We start from the raw sequence: 22,182 nt of genomic DNA on the forward strand, positions 1-22,182 counted from the left end.
GGCACTGGGTGGTGGCATGTGCCATTGTTAGTGATGCCAGATTTGGTCCTGATTAAGGTGGCCATGTCGGCCAGGTCTTGCCATTTTGTAAAAGTATCTTTCTTTAAGCTTCTTTTCTTTTTTTTTTTTTTTTTTCAACGTTTATTTATTTTTGGGACAGAGAGAGACAGAGCATGAACGGGGGAGGGGCAGAGAGAGAGGGAGACACAGAATCGGAAACAGGCTCCAGGCTCCGAGCCATCAGCCCAGAGCCTGACGCGGGGCTCGAACTCACGGACCGCGAGATCGTGACCTGGCTGAAGTCGGACGCCCAACCGACTGCGCCACCCAGGCGCCCCAAGCTTCTTTTCTTTTTATTTAACTTACAAATTAAATATGTTGAAATAAAATTGGGCAGTATAAAACGAATTCTTAAAGATCCAGAAAGGCCAGAATGATGGTCCAAAGCCCAGACCGGTTTTAATAGGAATCAACAGAAAGTACAGGATTGAGACTTTAAAGGTGGATCCACCACAATGAGATGCCATTTCCTATCCATTATCAAAATCAACAGAAAACTCCAGCACTGGGATGGTGTGGAGAAACTGGAACCCTCACACTGCTGGTGGGGATGTAAAATGGTGCAGCCATTGTGGAAAATGGTTTAGCCATTCTTCAAAAAGTTAAAGGTAGAGTTAGCGCGTGACTGGGCAATTCCACTCCTAGGTATATAGCCCACAGAATTAAAAACAGGTATTCAAACAAAAACTTGTATCTGAATGTTCATAGCATTATTCATAATCGCCAGAAGGCTCAAGCACCCCAGTATCCACTGCCGGATGAATAGATAGGCAAAATGTCGTCTCCCCACATAGCGGAATGTTACTCAACCTTCAAGAAGGCAGGACATTCTGACACCTGCTACAACATGGATGAGCCTTGAGGACATGATGCTCAGTGAAGTAAGCAGTCCTAAAAGGACAAATACTATGTGATGCCACTTACACGAGGTCTCTAGAGGAGCCAATGTCATAGAGACAGAAAGTAGGACAGTGGGTGCCAGGGGCTGGGGAGCAGGGGAGATGCGGAAGGTAGTGTTTAATGAGGAGAGACTCCGGTTCAGGAAGATGGAAACAGTTCTGGGCATGGATGGTGGTGATGGCTGCGGAACAGGGTGAATGTTTGTGATGCTGCTGAAGTGGACGCTACAACATGGGTCAGGTGGTAAGTTTGATGTTGTTCGTGTTCTCCCACAATCTAAAGGAGATGTGCTGACATCCAGGAAGGAGTCATCTGCAGGGTGACACTGTTGAGATTCTGAATATCCTGTCCCACAACAGATTTTTACCTGGTGGCTTGGGCTTCCGTGGGTGATCCTTGCCTGAATCAGTTATTACACTGATGGCTCCAAAATTCACATCATTTTTAAAAGTGCCAGCTGGTTGCGGGCACCTTCATTTTGTGTCCTCTAACTGGGTAAGGTGCCGAGTTGGCATTGTTCCTAAACTCTTGGGCCAAAAATACATGTAAAAAAACAAAAGACAACGCGTGGTGCCCAGATGGGCTCCTGTCCTCATCCTGTTGGCTGTGCAGGCTTCCGTAAAGTAGTCCATTCAGCAGGATCGCTTCCTGTTTCAGGCCGGCGAGTCATGGACCTGGTGGAACTTCTTTCTCTCTCTCCTACGCTCGCGGGACTTGCTGGCCTGCACGTCCCACCTCGCTGTCCTGTTCCCTCGTTTCATGTGCAGCTGTGCCGAGAAGGCCAGAACCTTGGGAAGCATTTTCAACTCCAGGACCTGGGAGAGGACCCGCACCTTCGTGGTAATCCCCGTGAGTCTATTGCCTATAGCCAGTACCCCCGGCCCGCAGACTATCCTCAGTGGAATTCTGACAAGCCGAGCTTAAAAGATATAAAGGTCATGGGCTATTCCATACGCACGATAGACTATAGGTACACTGTGTGGGTTGGCTTTGATCCCCGTGAATTTCTGGCTAATTTTTCTGACGTCCATGCAGGGGAACTGTATTTTGTTGATTCCGACCCTCTGCAGGACCACAACATGTATAATGACTCCCAGGGCAGAGACCTTCTCCAGTCATTGATGCCTTGAGTCTTGCCAAGCACTGAGGGGGGCGTACGTAATGTGCTCCCTTCCAGCTGGGGAGAGGAGGAGTTAGAGCTGGTTATTTGGCGATTACCCACAATATTGGAAGCAACCCAGGGGTAGGCAGTCAAAGCGCACATCAACAGTTTGGCCTAAGAATATGTAATAGCCCAGCCCTTTGATTCTTTATTGAGTCTTCATTTCTACTTGGTGATCGGACTGAACCATTCTTTCCCATTTTGAACAATCATAGCTTATTTATCGAATGGATAAGTGTAAAGCGAGCAAATGAAAATTGTCATTCTTTTAGCCATCAAGACCATAATAACCTAACGTAACGCTATAGTCAAGAAATACTGGAATTATTTGCGGAATTTAGTGCATTTCAAAAAGTAACCGTATGTCACATGCTGTTTAACACTAAGTTCCTGGTTGTTTTGTTTATAATTTAATAATTTATTTAGCCCAATATATTCAAAATATTATGTCAGTATTTCAGGTTTCTTTTTAAAATGTTAAATAATAATGCCAGATGCATTTAAGTCTTATCTTCAATTTTTGTTCTTAAGATTGCAAATTTTCAAAATCCAAAGATAAAATAGGCATGAAGTGATTAATGTGGAATCTAGGCATGAAGTGATTAGTGTGGAATCTCTATATCAAATGGTACGTAATGCTCAGTAAACCAGAGGCATGAAATATATGGGAAATTCAGTTAAAAATGTTCAAAAAAAGTGTTCAGAGATGTCTGGCCCAAGTAATAATTTGTTAGCAAGTAATATGACCCTTGACCTCAGAGATCACCTCTTGAAAGGCACTGTTATGTGTTACGTTATACCTGTATCCATGAATTGAGTCACTCAAAACTGTTAAGTGTTTTCCTTCTTCAGGAATAGTTGGTTGCAGATATCCACTTATCCAGGAGGCCAGAAATATTTGACTTTTAATTGCTGATTAAAGACAACACTAATTTTATTAAATTCTAAATTATTTTGAGAATTGTTAAAACTTCATTAGTATAATATTAGGTGATTTCTAATCCCCTGGAATGTAGTTCCGTGTTCCCCAAACATGAAAGTAACCAGAAGGCAGGTGGTAGTAATAAGCTTAGCCTATTAAAGAGGGTGGGATCGTCACAACTCCTGTTAATAACAGTGGAAGCTGATCAGTTATCAGTAGTCATCAGAGGAGTCAACCGCATTCTAAATCAATATCATGTGTAGTCCTGTATCAAAGTGAGTCATTTCTAGTAATTGTGTCTTTTAAGTGCATCAGTGCTTAATGGTAAATGCTTGTGAAACAAACTTCAGCAAATTAGGTTAAGTTACTTCTGTGTATTAAATTGTAACAAAAAAGGCAAGATATCATGTTAAGAGATTACTTCAAATCAGTAGTTTCAGACGGTTTTTTGTTTTTGTTGTTTTTTTTTTACTAATTAGCCTACAGTAGAGGTGCATATGGTAACACAATGCTCTTCTAATTGATTGTGACTTAGTGTCCCGGCAACAACGGTTTCTAGTTGAAGAGTGAAGGGCCCTATTCATCTCTCCTGATCCTGAGGCTCATCTTTCTTCTGGATGCCTACGCTTTACTTGTCGGTGGGTTCCCTGGGCCTTTTATTTCTCCTTCTTTGTCCTTTTTACCGCTCTCATCACTTCCATGAAGATTTTTTACAATCCAGTCTGCAAATTCCTCGTGACATATGTTCAATGTGTTTAGCTTTATCTCCTCCTCCACAGTTACAATGATAAGTTTGAACACAGGCCTTTATCTCACATCCGTGTGCTGTGCCTGTTGGCTGCAGTATGTACACTTCCTCATTTTTTCTCGCTCTATTTCTTGAGGCACAGCTTTAGTGTCAAAAATCGCCACGTTCTGCTTTCGCCGAAGTTGTTAGCTGAACTGCGCCAGAAAAGAGCGAAGTGGCAGATACATTGGGTGTGCAGCTGCTGTTTTGGCCCGTAATTCGCCAGGGTGACCAAAGCCATATCCGGAGCCGGGTCCACGTGGGGCGCTTTTGTGTGTGGATCCGCCTCTACCGGAAGTGCTTCTGTCTCGTCTCTCCTACTTGAGCACGCGGCGTCAGAGTGCTCCTTAGCTTTTAGTTTTTCTTGGCCTTCGCTTTACAGATCTCTCCCTTTAGAAGTTAAGGCTGCGTTTCACATTCGATGGGATGCACATACTCTCACAGGTTGTGGGGGGGCTTTCTATTTTTGACACCGAACCCAATTTAGAGCCACTGTTTGTTTCCTTTTGCACGTCTCTGGCACACGTTGGGATGACTAGCCGCTTTATGGGTTTCCGATGTCCAAGCTGACCACGTTCCTTATCTTGACTCGGCCTAGAGTAAGCATATCTTTGTGGCTCCACGTGACCTTTCTCTGATCTCACTGAGCTCGACGTGTTTTATTAATGGTTCCACAGTCACTTTATTTGTAGAAAGCCCCATATCACCTGAGCAGGGGTTCTTTGATACAGTTCAGTTGAAACCAGACTAGTGACCCAAGAAAGGTTGAGTGGACCTGTCTCCATGGCTCACAAACATGAGGGTACGCCAGAACCACCCGAAGCCTTGCTAAAATCCAGCGTGCCAGACCCTGCCTGCCGAGGTTCTGATTCATTGCATCTGGGGTGGGGCCTGAGAATGTGCATTTCTTACAAATTACGCTGCTCCCCCGAAGGCCACACTTTGAGAATCACTGCCCCTAGTTGTGTGCTGTCCAGTGGCAACTAGGCACATGTGACTGTTTACATTAATTAAAATGAAATAAACATTTCAGAAGCAGAATCAAAGTTGCACTTGCCTATTTCAAGTGCTCATCAGCCCTGTATGATTAGTGGGCACCATATTGGATAGCACAGATCTAGAACCTTTCCATCGTGGCAGAAAGTGGAACAGAGCTGCCCAAGACTAACTGCGTGAGCTGGGTCCACCTAGCTGTTGGCAAGTCCCTCCTGTGAGCCGATTCTGCACCCTAGGTTTGTGTGCAAAGACTTGTCTGGAGGCGAGCCAGGGACGTCAGGTTGAAGCGTGGCGCCGGGAGCGCCCTCTGGCGATCGGCTCTTTCCTCCCCCACCGCTAGTGCCATCACCATCTCCCCAGCCCTTCTCACCTCCTTCCGAGTAGCTTACCTCCCCCTCCTCTTTCCTCCCTTGCCCCTGAAGAATCCACGTGTCTTCCTGAACTCCCTCTTTGATCCTGCCCTTTGAGAACACCGTCAGTGCCTACTACTGGGTCTCCTCAGACCTTCGTTGAGCAGTCAGAGTCTTCCCTGACTCCACAAAGCCCCTTTCCTCGGCTGACCAGTTTTCATACTGGTCCCTGACTCTCCCTGGCCAATCCCTACCTCCTTGCCCACCCCTAGGTTGTCCTACCCCCCCGTCCATTCATGACCATTCTTCACAGCCACTCACCTGCTCCCATCTCCAAGAAGCTGAGGCTTTGTGACTCTAGAGTGTGTCATGGCATGAAATGAACAGGAGCATCACTAAAGAATCTTATGGCTGCTTTGGAAAAAGGTATCTTTTTCTGAACGCAAAATTAATGTGTTAATTACAGAAAAATTGGAAAACAAATACAGTAAAAGGTAAGAATATGCATCAGTATTTTGCCCCAAGATGGTCACTGATTATCGTGTCTTCTCTGGGGTATGAGTGTTTTACATTGCTGTGATCATGCTCTGTGTTTTATCGTGCAGTTTTATATTATTTTTTTCACTAAGTATTATGTGTGGTTACTGCAAATCTCTGCAGATACTTTATGATGGTGGTAATATATTTTGTTGTGTACTTTTACCATAATTTACTTAACCTTCTTTCAAATTATTGAAAATTTAGCTTATTTCCCGATTTCCAGTATTGTAAATAATGCTGTGATGAACAACTTTGTGAATAAAATGTTTTTATGTACATCAAATGACTCCCTTAGGCTGGTCTCTCAGTGCCAAATTGTCAAAAGCTTCTCGATTTGGCCCCTCTCCCCACTCTCCTGCTACCTCAGGGTAGTAAAACTAAAAATAAAGCAAACAAGCATACAATAATAAAAAACATAAAACCAAAAACCCCCAGCAGACCCCACCCCTAATGATAACAGGTGAAAGTGACATCCTGTTTTACCTTCTAACTCTTTGCTTATTACCATCCTTAAACATTGCTCTCTCTGTAAAATTGTTGGGCATTTGTATTTCCAGTTGTATTTCCAGTGAATTTGCCTTTAAATCTTGGTTATGGGTTTCATTTTTTAAAATAATCAAACAAATTACTCTTTCCCTGCATGATTTTTTTTCCCCAGTAAACACAGGGATCCTTCCAAATCTGGAGATTGAATAAATATTCATTTTCCTTTCCTGATTTTGTGGTTGCTTTTATACTTAAGTTACCCTGTCTCTTCACCCTGTTATCAGAATAATGTATGCTCATTGTATAAAATTTGGAAGACATACATGCCAGATGGTGAGGATGACCACCATGTCCAGAACATAGCCACTGTAGACATGTGTGCATTTCTCTTGGCTCTTTTTCCTACCCACATACATATGCACAGATGAAGACGTTTTTATCTGTACACAGATGAAATACACATCCAATCCTGTATCCCACCTCTGTGATCTGAAATAACGTCGGCATTTTTTTTACATCATTAATGGCTTTTGGCAAGAAGTCATGATGAGTGTGCCACCCTTCCTACATTAATCCTTTTTTACTGAAATTTTCAAATTTTTGTATGCAGTAAAAAAATTGTGGTAAAGTGCGTATAACATAAGATTTACCATTATGTGTGCAGTTCAGTAGGTAGCATTAAGTCCCTTCACGATGTTGTGCCATTGGAACCTCATCCACAGAACTTTTTTCCTCTTGCACAACTGAAACTCTGTCCCCATGAAACACCCAACTCCCCATCTCCCCCTCTCCCCAGTCCCAGGAACCACCATTCTCCTTTCTGTTCCTACGAATTTGACTACTCTAGGAACCCCATGGAAGCCGAATCATAGAATATTTGTCATTTTGTGTCTGGCTTCTTTTACTTAGAATATCTTCAAGGTCCATCCATGTTGTGGCATATATCAGAGTTTCCTTCCTTTCTAAGGCTGAATAATACTCCATTGTATGGATAGATGACACTTTGTGTCTCCATTTGTCCCCTGATGGACACTTCAGTTGTTTCTACCTTTGGACTATTGTGAATAATGCTGCTGTGAACATGGGTATACGGTTATCTGTTCAAATCTCTCCTTTTAAGTACTTTTGGGTGTATATCTAGTCTGCATTCATCTTTAATCACTTAAAACTGTTGGGGTGTATGCTGAGAGATGAGCAAGCTGGTTGGCGGAGCCTCACCCTGGCTACAGTGGGTAAGGTTTCTCTGAACGATGGCAGCAGGCCGACCTCACTGATGCCTGCCGGGGTTACCAAGCCATCATTCCTCACTGTGTGAGGGGGGCTTTGGGTATCAGTTCCAAAATGGAGCTCAGCCCCTTCTCCTTGCGCAAGTCCAGCCTGCAGATTACAGCTCCTTTGCAGAATCTCTTGAATTTGGCCTGGGATTGGGAATTGAACTAGAACCCAGGTGCCCCCTTTGGCTCCGCCCATTATCTCTTTTGGCCTTAGGTAGAGCCCATTGTGGTTGAGCCTGCTGTCAGCCTAGCCCCCTTCTGCCCCAGTGCACTTGGTGTCCCCTCACCTCTCCCAGGCAGTCTCTCCTCCATACACGAGAACTTGTAGCTGAGAGGGTTGTCACTAGCCAGTGCCCTGGGATCGCCTACAATGTTACAATGATGGGTAAGAGCCCTCACTGCTCTCAGGACTTGCCTCCCACGTGCATCTGAAGTTCCTGCTGGTGTCCCGCCCATTTGCCTACCTAGTGGGGCAGATGTTGCTTTCCTCTCAAGTGTCTGCTGAAATACAATCCGATGTGGTGGAAAGCCCATCCTTGAGGGCTTTCCTTGGGGATCCGAGTTTCCTGGCTGTTACTCCATATCCCACCAAGATCGCTGGCAGGCACTGCTGATAATCATGAAAGGATGTTTGACTCCGGATTCTGGACCGTGGTCCTAGGCCTCTGATGGGGGCGATTCCAGGCTGGAGAAAACAGACATGGCTTCGGTTGGCTCTGGGTGCGGTGTCTGGGAGGCCACCTGCAGGTGCATGCAGAGGGCAATGTGGCACACCCCGGGCAGAAGGGAGCTCTGCTGGCAGCAGGGAACAAAGGCTCCATGTCTAGTGTCTTTGGCACCTGCCAGGAAGCCAGAGTTAGGACGTGGACAAAGAGAGGAGCAAAGGGCAGGGGTTAACGCTTTTGCTTTTTCCTGTCTGTAAAAGTCAGGAAGTGTGATTTATGCGGGTGAGATGGTTTAGAGCAGGACTGGGGCTGACATTTACAAAACCCTTGCCCTAATTTATTGTCGTTTCGGGTGTGCTTTGGAAAGAACCTTTGCAGGTGATTTATATTCAAAATTCATTATTTACTTAACAGGTTTTATGAATTCATCTCCTCCACACTATTGAAAAAGGTATCCTTGTATTTGTGTTAAGTGCAGCATGAGTTATTATATGAATAAATCATATTAAATTTGCCATTATCATTGTGTGTGCAATTCTTGCTGCTGTTTTGGGACTGCTTGATGCGGCCTTAAAATAAGTGAAGCCATTTAACGGCCCTCCATCCCATCGTACGGTTTTGCCCCCTCACAGTACCCAGCCTGCCCCCACCCGTGTGAGGCCAGGGCAAGTGTGCTGTGGGATTTGAGAAGCGGCTGAATTATGGGAGGTAGGCGGTAAGTTGCACTTGGGCATAGAAGCGCCTTGCTGGGCAGTGCTATTTCTCTCAGCTTACCCTGCAGTTAGAGACTCCCCAGAAAGAAGGAGGAAGTGGGGTGGCCGATCTAGTGGGCCTCTTTAGGGAAACCAGATGTGCAATAGCAGCCACTGAAAGGAGGGCTGGCTTGTCATCTTGAAGGAAATGGGTGGGTTTGTGGGGTGCCAGCTGGAGAAGCCCCCACTTAGTGCCTTAAGTACCTTAACAAATCCTGGCTTGTCTCTTCCGCCTTTCCTTGTTGATGGCTTTGAGTGAAGATTTGGATGGCACGCTTCTCATATTTGGGGAAGAAAATGAGGACACTGGAAGACATCATAAGTTTCCAAATGGATCAGGACAGGCTGGGAGCATTGGGTGAATCTGAGCAGGTGAAGTATGTCCAGTGTGTTTATTGGCTGGCTTATTTATTGCGACTGGGCAATATACAAAGCTTACTGGCACAGAGTTTTAAAAAGCACACACATGTGTGCAGCGATGAGTCATTTTCTATCCTGTCCCATTCCCCACCCATCTCTGTGTCCTCAGGGGCAAGCATGGGTACCGATTTCTGGTGACTTGGTGAAGTTTGAGAAGGATAAATATGGGCCTAACAATTGAGCCCCGGGACCCAGGTGTCAAGGAGGGGTGACCCAAGGGAGCAGTGTCCCCTGTGCAAACCTTCAACATTTTGGTCCACAGCTCAGCGTGGGACTTAGTGGGGCTTCGCTGCCCAGAGTGAAAGGGATGTCTGGCTGCGTGGGCGGGCATCTGCCCGCACTCTGCTCTGCCCGCGCTCTGCCGGCACCTAGAGAATTGTGTTTAGGTGCGGACGCGGAGCTGTCATGGGTGTGTGCACGAATGGGAGACCCCACCTGTCATGTGAGGAACACTGGAAGGAGGAATGTTCAAGCTGGAGGAGAAAAGACTTAGGAGTGGGTGGGGGGCGACGAGGAATGAGGGGCAGAGGATGGCATGATCTTGAAATCTGTGCGGAACCATCCTAGGCAAGGGCGATCGGACGTGTTCTCTCATGGCTCCGAGGTGTCACCCCAAGCGTCACCTAGGCCAGTGGTTCTCACTGGGGGTGGGGAGCAATGCTGCCGTTGGGGCACATTTGGCAATGTCATAAGTCATTTTGGGTGGTCGTAACTGAGAGGGGGGCCGCTACCGGAGTCGAGGAGAGAGGCCAGAAAAGATAGCAGACACGCCCAGGTCAGCCCCCACGACAGCCTTGTTGGGATGAGCGCTGGGTGTCCTATGTGAGTGATGAGTCACTGGGTTCTACTCCTGAAACCAAGGCTACACTGTATGTTAGCTAACTTGAATTTAGAAAAAACATTCATTTAAACTAAAAACAAGTTCAGTGTGCTTCTAAATTTCACATGCAACTTTTACCAGATTAAACTCATTTTGTACTAAAAAAAAGAGAGAGAGAGAAAAAAAGAAACTCTGATCCTGACACAGGGAATCGTTTGCCAGAGCACAACTAACTACTAAAACCCCTTCTGTCTCTGAGACGTTTTTGATTTGGAGACAACATACTCAGCTATTAAAATAACTTGCTGGCTATACAAGGTAAGTGGCCCTTTGCATGTAGACTTGAAAATCTTTCAAGAGGGCAAGCAGCTCTCAAATAAAGATGAAGAATTTAAAACAACAACAAAACCCTTGTCTAGTAACGGTTGGATTTCTCCCTGCACCCCATCGAGAGACCTCTCCTGTGTCAGTTTGCTCCCTCTCCAGAAGAGGAATTATATATACTAGGTAATTTCCTTTAAAGAATTATATTGGATTCCTCCCTGATTGGGAAAGTGTTTTACGTGTTCATCACAGAAAAGTTAGAAAAATGTGCAAAAGCGAAGGCAATAATCTACCGCCACCATTACTTGGCATAGCCTGCCTGTGCATAACATATTAAAACAATTGGGCCCTATCCTACATCCCATGTGTTTTTCTATTTTACAACCTGTTTTTCATGCCGCATAATTTCTAAGGGCTTTCCCAACTCCAACGTGCTGTGACACCCAAATCTGAAGCATTTCCTGGCGAGCACATGAAACTGTCTCCTGGGGGACAAACCCAGAGAGCAACCGCCTTTCCTTCCTCTTCCAGGACAGCTAATAAATGCTACTGTTTCTACAAAGGTTAATACCGAGACTGCTGTTTTGCCCAGCCTTGTGCTTCACAACTCCATGGGGCAGACACATCCACCCACAGACCGTGCGGATTTTACCTCTGTGAGTGTGTCCTCAACCCGTCCAGGTACCATGTGCTATCACTTGGACACGCGGCCGCTTCCTAAGTGGTCTCCGCTCGCACGGCGCTACACTCCGGTTCACGTGGTTCTGAAGATGATCTTTGAAAACCGCAAATCTGATGTCATTACTACCCGCACCCTCAAATATTTCATTGGCTTCCCATTGGAATGAGGGCAAGCAGAAAACACTTGAACCTGGCCTTTGTGTATACGGTCCCTCTGTGTTTTGGGCCCTGCCGACCCACCGCGACTCCTTGTCCTAATGCCTACCCTGTCTTCCCAGAGGCATCCTTCTCTGACGCCTTTGACCGCGCCCGGTTACATGGCACCCGTACCCGTTCTTAGCCTCAGCTGGGCTGTACTTTCACATTCATTTCTCTGATTATTTCCTCTGTTATCTGTTTCCCCCGGTAAGCTCCACGGGGGGCGTGGGGTGTCTGTTTTTGTGCCATGGTCTCCCCTTGCCTAGAACATAGTAACAGCCGTGACAAACATTTGTGAAATGAATGGGTACAATCTTTACAACGGCAGCAGTGTTGTCTATAACTTACCTAAGCCTCCACTGCTGACTCGTTAGGTGTTTCAAGTTTCGTTTCCCTGCAGAGCACACTGCTGTGCAGTCATCTTTGTGCACTTGCGTTAAGTATTAACGTACCTCTACAGAAATGGAAATTGTGAGGGGTGCCTGGCCGGCTCAGTCAGTTGGGCGTCTGACTTCGGCTCAGGTCATGATCTGACAGCTGGTGAGTTCGAGCCCCACATCGGGCTCTGTGCTGACAGCTCGGAGCCCGCAGCCTGCTTCAGATTCCGTGTCTCCCTCTCTCTCTCTGCCCCTCCCCTGCTCACACTCTGTCTCTCTCTCTCTCAAAAAATAAGTAAACATTTAAAAAAAAACTTAAAAAAAAGGAAATTGTGGGATTGGAATTTCCAGGCCAAAGGCATGTGTAGAGGATGCTTGTCATGATTTTGGCCACCAGCATCATAAATGTCTTCCTTTGCCTGGGACATTGCCCACGCCGTTGCTCTGGGGTGGGGGGCAGAGTCCACTAGGCACTGTAGAGGCACAAAATGCTGGATGCCCACTTTCCTGTGGCTCGCTTGTGGCTAAAGGTGGGCATGTGACCCAGCTAAGCAGACACCTCCAACGCAGGAAACATGGTGACTCCATCTTTGTGGCAGGAAGCAGCGGTGGCATGGTGCAGGGCCCAGGCCCCACAGTTATGGGCGAGTTGTGACTGCCAGTGTCCGGTCACCTTTGTCCCTATCTGGGTCTGAGACTGCAGCCTTCAGCCTCCCCTCAGGTTCCCTGGAACTCAATAGCCTTAAAAAAGGAAACCCAAACATTTTCTGCTTAAGGTAGCTAGAGTCAGGCAGGTAGGGCTCTCGACTAATGTAGTGTGTGCATTGGACAGTCTGGGAGCTGGCGCCAACCTGGCCTCCAAAGAGGTTGTACAAATTTACACTGTCATCGGCAGGGCACCCGGCACCTGGGTTTATACCTCTCCTCTAATTCTGTCACTTTGCAAGAAGGGGGCATTCCTTATTCATTTCTCTATGCTAAGGCTCTTAAGCCAGTGTGTGGCACGTTTTAGGTACTCCTGTTTGCTGAATGAATGAGTGAGAGAATGAATGAATGAATGAATGAATGAAAAGAATTCTTTTGAAGAGTTTGACCAAAGGCGTCATCGCTAGAATCAGAGACTCACAGTTGGAAGGACGACCACGAAGCTCTTTATTCCAGGAGGGGTGCTGAAACTCAGAAGGAGGGAAGCCACTCAGCCAAGAATTTGCAGCCAGCCAAGTGGAGCAGACCCCAGACCCAAGTCTATCGCGTCTATTCTGCGGCTGCCTCCCCGTCCAGTTCCCCAAGGCCTTGCTGCCAGGGCTGCTGCCTGGGCAACATTCCTCTCCCTGGGGGTCCCCACCGAGGAGGGAGATTTCAGCTGAAACGATGTGCAAATGAGCCAACCCAAAAGCTGTGAAGCAGCCAGAAGACCAACTTGTGATAGGGGGAAAGGCTGGTGCCCACCCGTTTGGAAAATTGTCTTTGTATGTAACTGGGAAGCAAGAAGGTGTGTGTGTCTGTGTGTGTGCAAGGATCAAGCGCCGGCCTCTCTGTGGCCATAGTTTTCATTTCCCTTTATTCTTTGTATTGCTTTCAAATCAAAGGGAGGCTGTGGCGGAGAACTGCTTGCTCCGAGCTACATATATGAAAATGAACAAGGTTATGGGAGTTGTGTGTGTTTTCCATAACGGATCGGTAGTGCTTCCCTTTCTCAGAAATGAAGTAAGACTGTTGCTAGTTGGAGGCAAGAAGCAACGGGTGCGAGTGGGGGGTCTTAATTCTGGTGCTTTTACCTTCCCCACACCCCCCAGCTATCCATTTAAGCATAACCAACTGGTAGAATGAGAATTCTGAGCCCAACCGCTTCTCATCTATTTAAAGGATTTTTTTGGACGTTTCTATCACCGCAGCTTGATAGTTAAGAATATTCACAAAGCCGAGTCCGGTTTGAAGCGAACATCTGTAAAATTGGGTCAGCAATGTTACACTGGCATGAAAGATGAAATATAACCCTGGCTGGTCAGAACTTCACAGCAGCAGGGAAGAGCTTTGTTTCGACGTGGCGCACTTGGACTTGTGTCTTTGGGCTGCGATCCTTCCACGCAGCCCAGGCCCCCCTGGGCGGTCAAGGGACGCCTCGGTCTTCCGCAGCCCAAGGGACCCGGCTCGTCCCTCGCCGGATGGTGGAGTCAGCGTGCAGTTCCCCGGGAGACCACTGGAGGCCGCTGTGGCACCAAGAACGCGCGGAGGGCGCCCAGCTGGCGGAGGGGGCGTCTCCTAGGAGTAATGACTGTCACACTCACGCGCCGCCGACTGTTCTCGAATTCTAGTCCAGGATTTAAAAGACACTGTTATGAATTAACGAGAATAAAAGACTCGGCAGATGAAGCGCGGGTCTCGGATCCCCTGGGGTTGTTTTCTAACTGCTTTCTAACTCATTTTCCCCCCTCTGGGATTGGGTCTCATTTGCATCCCACAAGAGGTAGGCTTTCTATATGGTGAAAACGTCCTCCAAAAATGACACAAGAGGAAGAAATGTCGCGGCAGCAGCCTGTAGTATTTATCCCCAAATACTTTTGCAAAGCAGGATATTACACTCTTTTTCTCCATCCGCCGGTCCTGGCGGCAGGTGCCAACCACCAAGGGGCTGCAGGAATAAGGCTGCCTGATCAAATCCAGGACGCTCAGTTAAATATGAATTTCAGATGAACAATGAATAACTGCTCACTATAAGTATATCCTAGATATCGTGTGGGTCATACTTAAACAAAGATTTGGTGTTTATCGGAAATCCCAATTTAACTGGGCGTCCTGGGTTTTGATTTGCAAACCCTGGCCACCCTTCACAGGAAGGGTGACTCCGGGTGGGTAGCAATGAGCTGCCCTGAGGGAACGGGGAGACTCAGGGTGGTCAGGGCTGAAGCTGGGCACAGAGTCCTAATCCAAGGTGGGAGGTAATAAATGCCACATGTTCAGACAGAGAACAAATAGTCTCTTTGACCTGCTTAGTGGTTAGAGGCCTCAGAGGAAGGAATTTGCTCACTTAGAAGCAGCAACTGGAGGTAATGTTCTACTTTTCTCTTTTTGGTTACCGCCCATGTCCTAACACCAACACGGGCACGCCAGCTTTGGGCGACCTTATTCCAGGCCCTGCTGAGTGCACCCAGTGGTCACCATGTCCTGGCTCTGGGAGGCCCTGTGCACACAGGCTGCACTGACACAGGCCCCGCCCCTGGTGTGGTCTCCCCAGGCCCCACAGCGGGCCTGGGGCTGCAGGTAAGACCAGCAGTAAAGTTAACTCTGGGTGGCCAGAGAAGGGGAAACCAGCAAAGGCATAGGTGGCACATCAGGCCTTTTGCATGTGGGGCTCCTGAGGTCCCAATGCATTATTGCTGACCTCCTCTGACTCCTCACGAGGCTGTCCCACCTGGTTAGAGGTCTCCAAACTCGGTGGAGACATGCAGTCCCCCAGTTGGTATTTTCTGGTTTGGTCAATAAACCAGATTTCCTGAGGAGCCCCCCCCCCCCCACCCATCTCTGTCTTCCGGTCCCCTCTTTTGAGTCTGCCTGGAACTTCAAGTGGCTCAGGGGAAACCTGAGCCTGGGTTGATCCCGTTCTGCCACGTGACGGCTGGACGACCTTGTGCAAGCCACTTACCCTCTCTGGGCCGATTTCCTCAGGAGAACACGGACAGGCAGAGCTCCTCTTGCCCGGGGGCTGGGGGCTCTCAGTAAGCTGCTTCTGGGGCCATATCACACCCAGGCTGCATCTGGCATCTGCTCCCTAAGTGTGTCTTCTCTTCTCCCAAACTCCACAAGGTGGAGAAGGTGGCACCCTCTTGAAAGTGATTAATCTGCACATCCCAGGCCACTATTGCCAGAGTGGAAACCTTTAAGAGGGATGTGGGTCTCTAGTCAGGGGACACTGCTGAAAAACAACCAAAACAGCTGGTTAACAGAATTATTACTTTGCAAGTGTCAGGGTCGAGACAATTATTTGGAACATTTTTTCATTGTTTGCCTAAGCTGTGAGGACCTGGTGATTGGGGATTGTGTTTCCATCTCTGCCCTCCCAGTACTGAAATTCAAGCCCTGACCCTGACCCTGACAGTGACCTGGGGCAAATCTCCTTCCTGGATCTGGGTCTCCCTTCGGGAAAGGTCAGCTCTTCTCTGCACAGGAGCAGTATTCCTTGTGAGTCGCAATACGCATCTCACAGAATTTTTTTCCCTTCTTTTTTTATGAACTAGACTTGGATGAGGGACGCCTGGGTGGCTCAGTCGGTCATGCGTCTGACTTGATCTCGGCTCAGGTCATGATCTCACAGTTCGTGCGATCGAACCCCACATCTGGCTCTGTGCTGACAGCACAGAACCTGCTTGAGATTCCCTCTCTCCCTCTCTTGGTCACCCCCCCACTCATGTTCTCCCTCTCTCAAAATAAGTAAACATAAAAAAACAAACTAGACTTGGATGAGTTTCATCTCAAAGCAAACTCTCACACATGCGAGTGTGCCAAGACCGGCATGCTACCGGGCCAGTGTGTAGCTTGAGGGCCACTTCCAGAGTAGGGGAGCAGGCCTGGGGGACACTTGTGGCAGAGGGCATGGAGACACAGGGTTACTCTGGAGGTCATCACCTCCAGAAGCCAGATGCAATCTGGACGGCAGGCCCTGGCCTGGCTGTCATTCGTGCACAGCCTAGGGGAGCAGGATTTCCTCACAAGGCCCTGGGCCATTGAAAACATCATCTGCCTCATTTGCCCCATTTCCCTGACCACCAAGTTTTAGACTTGCCGCATCATTCTCATGTTACCTGCCTTCACTTTTTCACAGCACCCCCCTTTTCCTGAAGTTGAGTTATGTTCTCGTTAATGCATCATTGTGCGTTTCTCCCTAGCATTTGGGATCCAGAGAGCTATCCAGAGAACCTGTGCTATCTTATTTACCACTGCTTTCTCAGCACAGGGCCTCACGGATGTTTGAAAGGTATTTGTTGTCTTGCTTTGTGATCACTGTTTGAGAGCTTGGGAGAGAAACCTTCACAGGTGAGAAGGGTGTGAATTCTGACTCCACCCCTGACTGGCTGTGTGGCCTTAGGTAAGTAAGTGCATTAACCTCTCTGAGCCTTACTAGGTCTCCCCGTGTGGAAAAGGGGTTGCTCCATCCTGCCTATATCACTGGGTCGTTTTTAGGATTTGATCGGACCAGTTGAACCACTGCGATATCACCCTGCATGCGGCTAGCCCTTGTCCTTGAGTGCGTCACCTTGGAGGTCGGTGGTGATGCTAACACTGACACCCTGGTCTCCTAACCCCTTGTGCAGACCAGATGGCTTTTGCTTCGCTGTCCGTGGCCTCATCAAGGTGACCCTGGCAAAGCACGAACTGTTTTCTCCCTGGGAGTTGGGATCCCCGGCTTTGTTCTTTCCCTCCTTGCCTGTCCAGCCCACAGTGCTGATCTGACAGGACGGCTGCTCCCAGGCAGGGGTGAGGGCGCAGAGGCCGGGCCTGGGTTGCTACATTGCCTCTGTGGAAGGCTCCGACTGTTGCCGTCTCTGTCACCATCACCGTGTCCCACTCGCTTGCAGCCTCGAGCCTTTCTGTTCCTTTCCCCTCTCTTGCGGGCTGTGGCCGCGAGCTGCCGCCCTGCCACCGGGAGGGCCCGCCTTTCCAGGGCCGCAAGCGGAGCTCGTGGGGGGCTCCGTCGTCTTCCAGGGGCCACCCAGACCGCGTGGTCTCCGGAGCTGGTCGGAAGGGTCTCGGCAGGGCCAGGGCTCCACGCCAGCGGCTCCTGCCCCGTGAGGGTTTGCCAGCCCCGCCGTGTCTATCGTTCAAATCCGTGGCCTTCGGATCCTGACGGGATGTTGCAGCATCTGTGAGCACTTTGGCACATCTGCGAGCGAGCTCTGTTCTTTTCTTGGCCAACTCCTCTAAAGGGCCCTGGCACGAGAGACTGAAATAACTCACTGTGCCTGGAGGTGTCCACTCACTCATGTGTCCCCCTTCTCGGCCCATCAGCACGGCGTCCCGCCCAGCCCTGGCCTGTGTCAGACTCAGCTGTGGTGGGCCGGCAGGTTTGGGCTCCAGGGCTTACCCTTCCTTTCCAGTTCCAGTGTCCTGGGTGTGGGGTTTTGTGGGGAGGGGCAGTCTCCGCAGCCCCAGCGGGGAATGGAGCAGGCTTGAATTGGCACCTACTTGGGGGGGCGGGGTGGCAGGGTTGGGAGAGTGCTGGAGGGTACAGTTGGCTCCAGCTTCAAGGGGCCGGTGACACACCACAGGTGGGAAAAAGAGGCAGACACCATCAGCTGCTACCGAAGTCAGAAAGCATGGTGATTCGGTCGCCCGGTCTCTTTCTGTGCCAAGCCGTATTGACTGCGGAAGGCTGCCTAGGGTGCGTCCAGGGAAAGTTCTAAGGAAAAGAAAGATCAATTCATGATGTCTGCTGTGGACACAGGGAGTTCGAGGCAAGTTTTTACCCAGTCTTCACGGGTGGAAATGGTGCCACTGAGGAGACAGGGCTTCTGATGTGAGCTCTACATCAAAGTAGTTTTGTGACTTCAGCAAGTCGCTTGGCTACACATTTGTGTGTGTGTATATATTTTTGTATATATATTTGTCCATATATTTGTATGAATATATATTCATATATAGAGACAGAAAGAGAGAAGGAGGGAAAGGCAGACAAAGAAAGGGAGGTAAGACAGATTGGTGATGTGTTTTAAGGAATCAGGGGCCATCAAGTCCGAAATCTGCAGGGTGGGCCAGCAGGCTAGAGACCCGAGAAGCGCTGATATTGTGGCTCAAGTCTGAAGGCTGTCAAGAGCAGAATTCCTTCTTCTTTGGGAGACCTCAGTCTTTTTCTCTTAGGGCCTTCAGCTGATTGGATGAGGCCTTCCCATATGTGGAGAGTCGTCTGCTTTATAACCTGCTTTACTCAAAGTCTACTGATTATTAATCACATTTAGGGGCGCCTGGGTGGCTCAGTCGGTTAAGCATCCGACTTCGGCCCAGGTCATGATCCCGCACTTTGGAGATTCGAGCCCCGCGTCGGGTTCTGTGCTGACAGCTTGGAGCCTGGAGCCTGTTTCGAATTCTGTGTCTCCCTCTCTCTCCGCCCCTCCCCTGCTTGCACTCTGTTTCCCTGTCTCCCAAAAATAAATTAACATTAAAAAAATTTTTTAAATGCCTTCATAGAACGTGCAGATGAGTGTTTGACCAAGTCACCGGGCACCACAGCCTAGCCAGGTTGACGCACAAAATTCACTATCACGAAGGTGATCTCAGAAAACACCTGTGGAGGAATGAAGACATGATACAGGGAAGGAAAATAGCCAATAAAGGGTATGTTACCAAGTCAGCCACCAGTGAGGGCAGCAGGAGCTGAATCCTGGAGACCTCTAGGTACCAGCGTAGGACATGTGCCTCTGAGTTTTCCTGCCCGAGGGGCGAAGGAGCTGGGTCATTCACACATCACACACTAACTCCCATCTGCCATTTTCTCAGAGTTGTAGCTAATTCCTCAGCCTTCAGGGCTACCATGAGGGCAGGTGGGGCAGACACTAGTGGCCAGACACAACACTCAGGCAAAGAGACTCAGGTACTGGCAGTTGGAAGTTGGGCCAGTATGCGTGGAAATGGTAAGAGCTAAGGGATATGCGTGGGGCCAGAAAATGTCTACAAAACCAATCCCCCCCCTCATTGAGAGTTTGTAACAGTAAGAGGAGAAAATAGAAAGTACTGGAACTTTTGTCTTTATAAATGAGGTGTAATTAATCATTTCATTAAAAGTTAGAACTTTAAATTAACCTAAATACCCTATTTCTTGGATATTCTATTTGATCAAGATTGTACTGACAGGTGCCATATCAGGCTAATTCTTGTTCATTCTTCCGGTCTCAGTGAGAATGTTATATTTTCCAGGAGGCCTTCTCTGTCCCCTCTGGCTCTCTGACCCCTCAGGTCTCATGATATACACTCCCAAAGCACCCTATCTTTTTCCTTTGGAACATTTCACAGCTCTCTGCATGAAGGAACCATGTCTTTCTTGTTTACTATTTATACCCCCATACCTAGAAACAAGTACCTGAAGTAGGGGCTCAATAAACATTTGACCAAAAAGATTTTGAGGATGTGGCGGAAAATCTTCCCCAGAATACATTAACAATTGACAAACGCCATAAAATAAGTTCATATCAGTCAAACCAGGACCAGAAAGTATCTTTGGGAACCTGCTTTAATGAAGAGACAATAATGATTTTTATCAACATGGCAATTCTTATTAAGTAAATGGGCGCTCTTGACACACTTGAAGAAATCCTTACATAGATTGACCCCTGAGATTATGTTTATACTACTAATTTCCTTAGAAAACCCTTTCATCAAAGACAGTCTGTATCAGTCAATATGGGGTGGGTTATGCTGCATTAACAAACAACTCTGAACATTTTATTGAGTAACACAACTAAGTTTGATTTCTCATTCATAGTCCCTCGGAATGCAGGCTGGTGGAGGCTCCCTTGTCCACATCTGCTTTCCTCATCACCATGGGGGGAGGGGGAAGGAACATTGAGCATTATGCACTGGCTCTTCAAGCTTCCACCAAAAAGTGACATGGGTATATATCTGATAAGGGCTTAATAGCTAAAAGACATAAGCAATTCATACAACTACATAGCAAAGAAACAAATAACCCAATTAAAAATGGGCAAAGGACTTGAAAGACATTTTACCAAAGACATACAGATGGCCAACAGATATATGAAAAGGAGCTCAACCCTGCTAATTATGAAGGAATACAAATCAAAACCGCAATGAGCTATCACCTCACACCTGTTAGAATGGCCATTATCAAAAGAAAAAAAAAAAGATAACAAGTGCTAGCAAGGATGTGGAAAAAAAGGGGACACTTTTATACTGTTGGTGGGCATGTAAATTGGTAGAGCCGTTATGAAAGCAGTATGGAGATTCCTCAAAAAATTAAAGATAGAACCACCATAGGATTCAGCATTCCTGCTTCTGAGTGTATATATGAAGGAAGTGAAATCACCATTTCAGAGCGATATCTGCATTCCCATGTTCATTGCAGCATTATTCATAGTAGCCAAGATATGGAAACGACATAAATGTTTGTCAACGAATGAATGGATAAAGACAATGTGATACACACACACACACCCATACACATACATGGAATATTACTCAGCCCTACAAAAGAAGGAAATCCTGCCACTCATACCAGCATGGATGAACCTGTAGGACATTACACTGAGTGAAATAAGCCAGAAAGGCAGAAAGACAAATATTGCATTATATGCTGAAATGTAGAATTTTTAAAGAGCCAAACTTATAGTACCAGAGGGTAAAGGGGAGATTAAAAAAGAAAAAAGAGGGGTGCCTGGCTGACTCAGTCAGTTGAGCGTCCAACTCTTGATTTTGGCTCAGGTCATGACCCTAGGATTATGGGATGGAGCCCCATGTTAGGCTCCGTGCTGAGCATGGAGCCTGCTTAGGATTCTGTCTCTCTCCTCTGCCCCTCTACCCTGCTTATGCTCTCTCTCTCTAAAAAAAAAAGAAAGAAAGAAAGAAAGAAAGAAAGAAATAAAGAAAGAAAGAGAAAGTAGAATGGTCTTTTCCAGGAGCTGAGGGGAGTGGGAGATGGGGAGTTAGTGTTTAATGAGTACAGCACTTCAGTTTTACAAGATGAAAGAGTTCTGGAAATACGTGGTGGTGAAGATTGCACAATATGAATGTGCTTAATATCACCAAACTGTGTACTTAAAAATGGTCAAGATAACAACTCAACACCAAAAAACCTACAAATAATTCAATTAACAAATAGGCAGAAGACATGGATAGACACTTTTCCAAAGAAGACATCCAGATGGCCAACAGACACATGAAAAGATGTTCAACATCACTCATAATCAGGGAAATGCAAATCAAAACCACCATGAGATATCACCTCACACCTGTGAGAATGGCTAAAATCAAACACACAAAAAACAAGTGTTGGCAAGGATGTGGAGAAAGGTGAACCCTTTTGCACTGTTGGTGGGACACAAACTGGTGCAGCCACTGTGGAAAACATATGGAGGTTCCTCAAAAAGTTAAAAATAGAGCCAACTAGCAATCTAATAATTGCACGACTGGGTATTTACCGGCCAAAATACAAAAATACTAATTCAAAGGGATACACGCACCCCTATGTTTATAGCAGCTTTGTTTACAATAGCCAAATTGTGGAAGCAGCCCAAGTGTCCATCAATTGATGAATGGATAAAGAAGTTGTGGTTTATATACACAATGAAATATTATTCAGCCATAAAAAGAACAAAATATTGCCATTTAACAACATGGATGGAGCTAGAGTGTAATGCTAGGTGAGATAAGTCAGTCAGAGAAAGACAAATACCATATGATTTCACTCGTATGTGGAATTTAAGAAATAAAATGAATGAGCAAAGAAAAAAAACAGAGCGAGACA

General features: G+C 47.2%; 1 protein-coding gene across 5 annotated transcripts in view; it reads left to right on the forward strand.

Moving 5' to 3' along the window:
- The window catches only part of IDS (iduronate 2-sulfatase), a 41,176-nt gene extending 35,176 nt beyond the window's left edge, over nucleotides 1–6,000 (forward strand). For 3 of the 5 annotated variants that reach the window (XM_047098310.1, XM_047098312.1, XM_047098311.1), the window contains one exon: nucleotides 1,618–6,000. In XM_047098310.1, coding sequence (XP_046954266.1) covers nucleotides 1,618–2,090 — 473 coding nt within the window. In that variant the 3' untranslated portion in view covers nucleotides 2,091–6,000. The remainder of the gene's footprint in view (nucleotides 1–1,617) is intronic. The other 2 variants (XR_006965549.1, XM_047098313.1) reach the window with 2 other exon arrangements.
- Nucleotides 6,001–22,182: the final 16,182 nt, after the last annotated feature.

Source organism: Lynx rufus, unplaced genomic scaffold (assembly GCF_022079265.1).
Source record: "Lynx rufus isolate CCGP_SWC_20201006 ecotype Redwood Valley unplaced genomic scaffold, mLynRuf1.p SCAF_46, whole genome shotgun sequence".
In the NCBI taxonomy this organism is placed as follows: domain Eukaryota; kingdom Metazoa; phylum Chordata; class Mammalia; order Carnivora; family Felidae; genus Lynx; species Lynx rufus.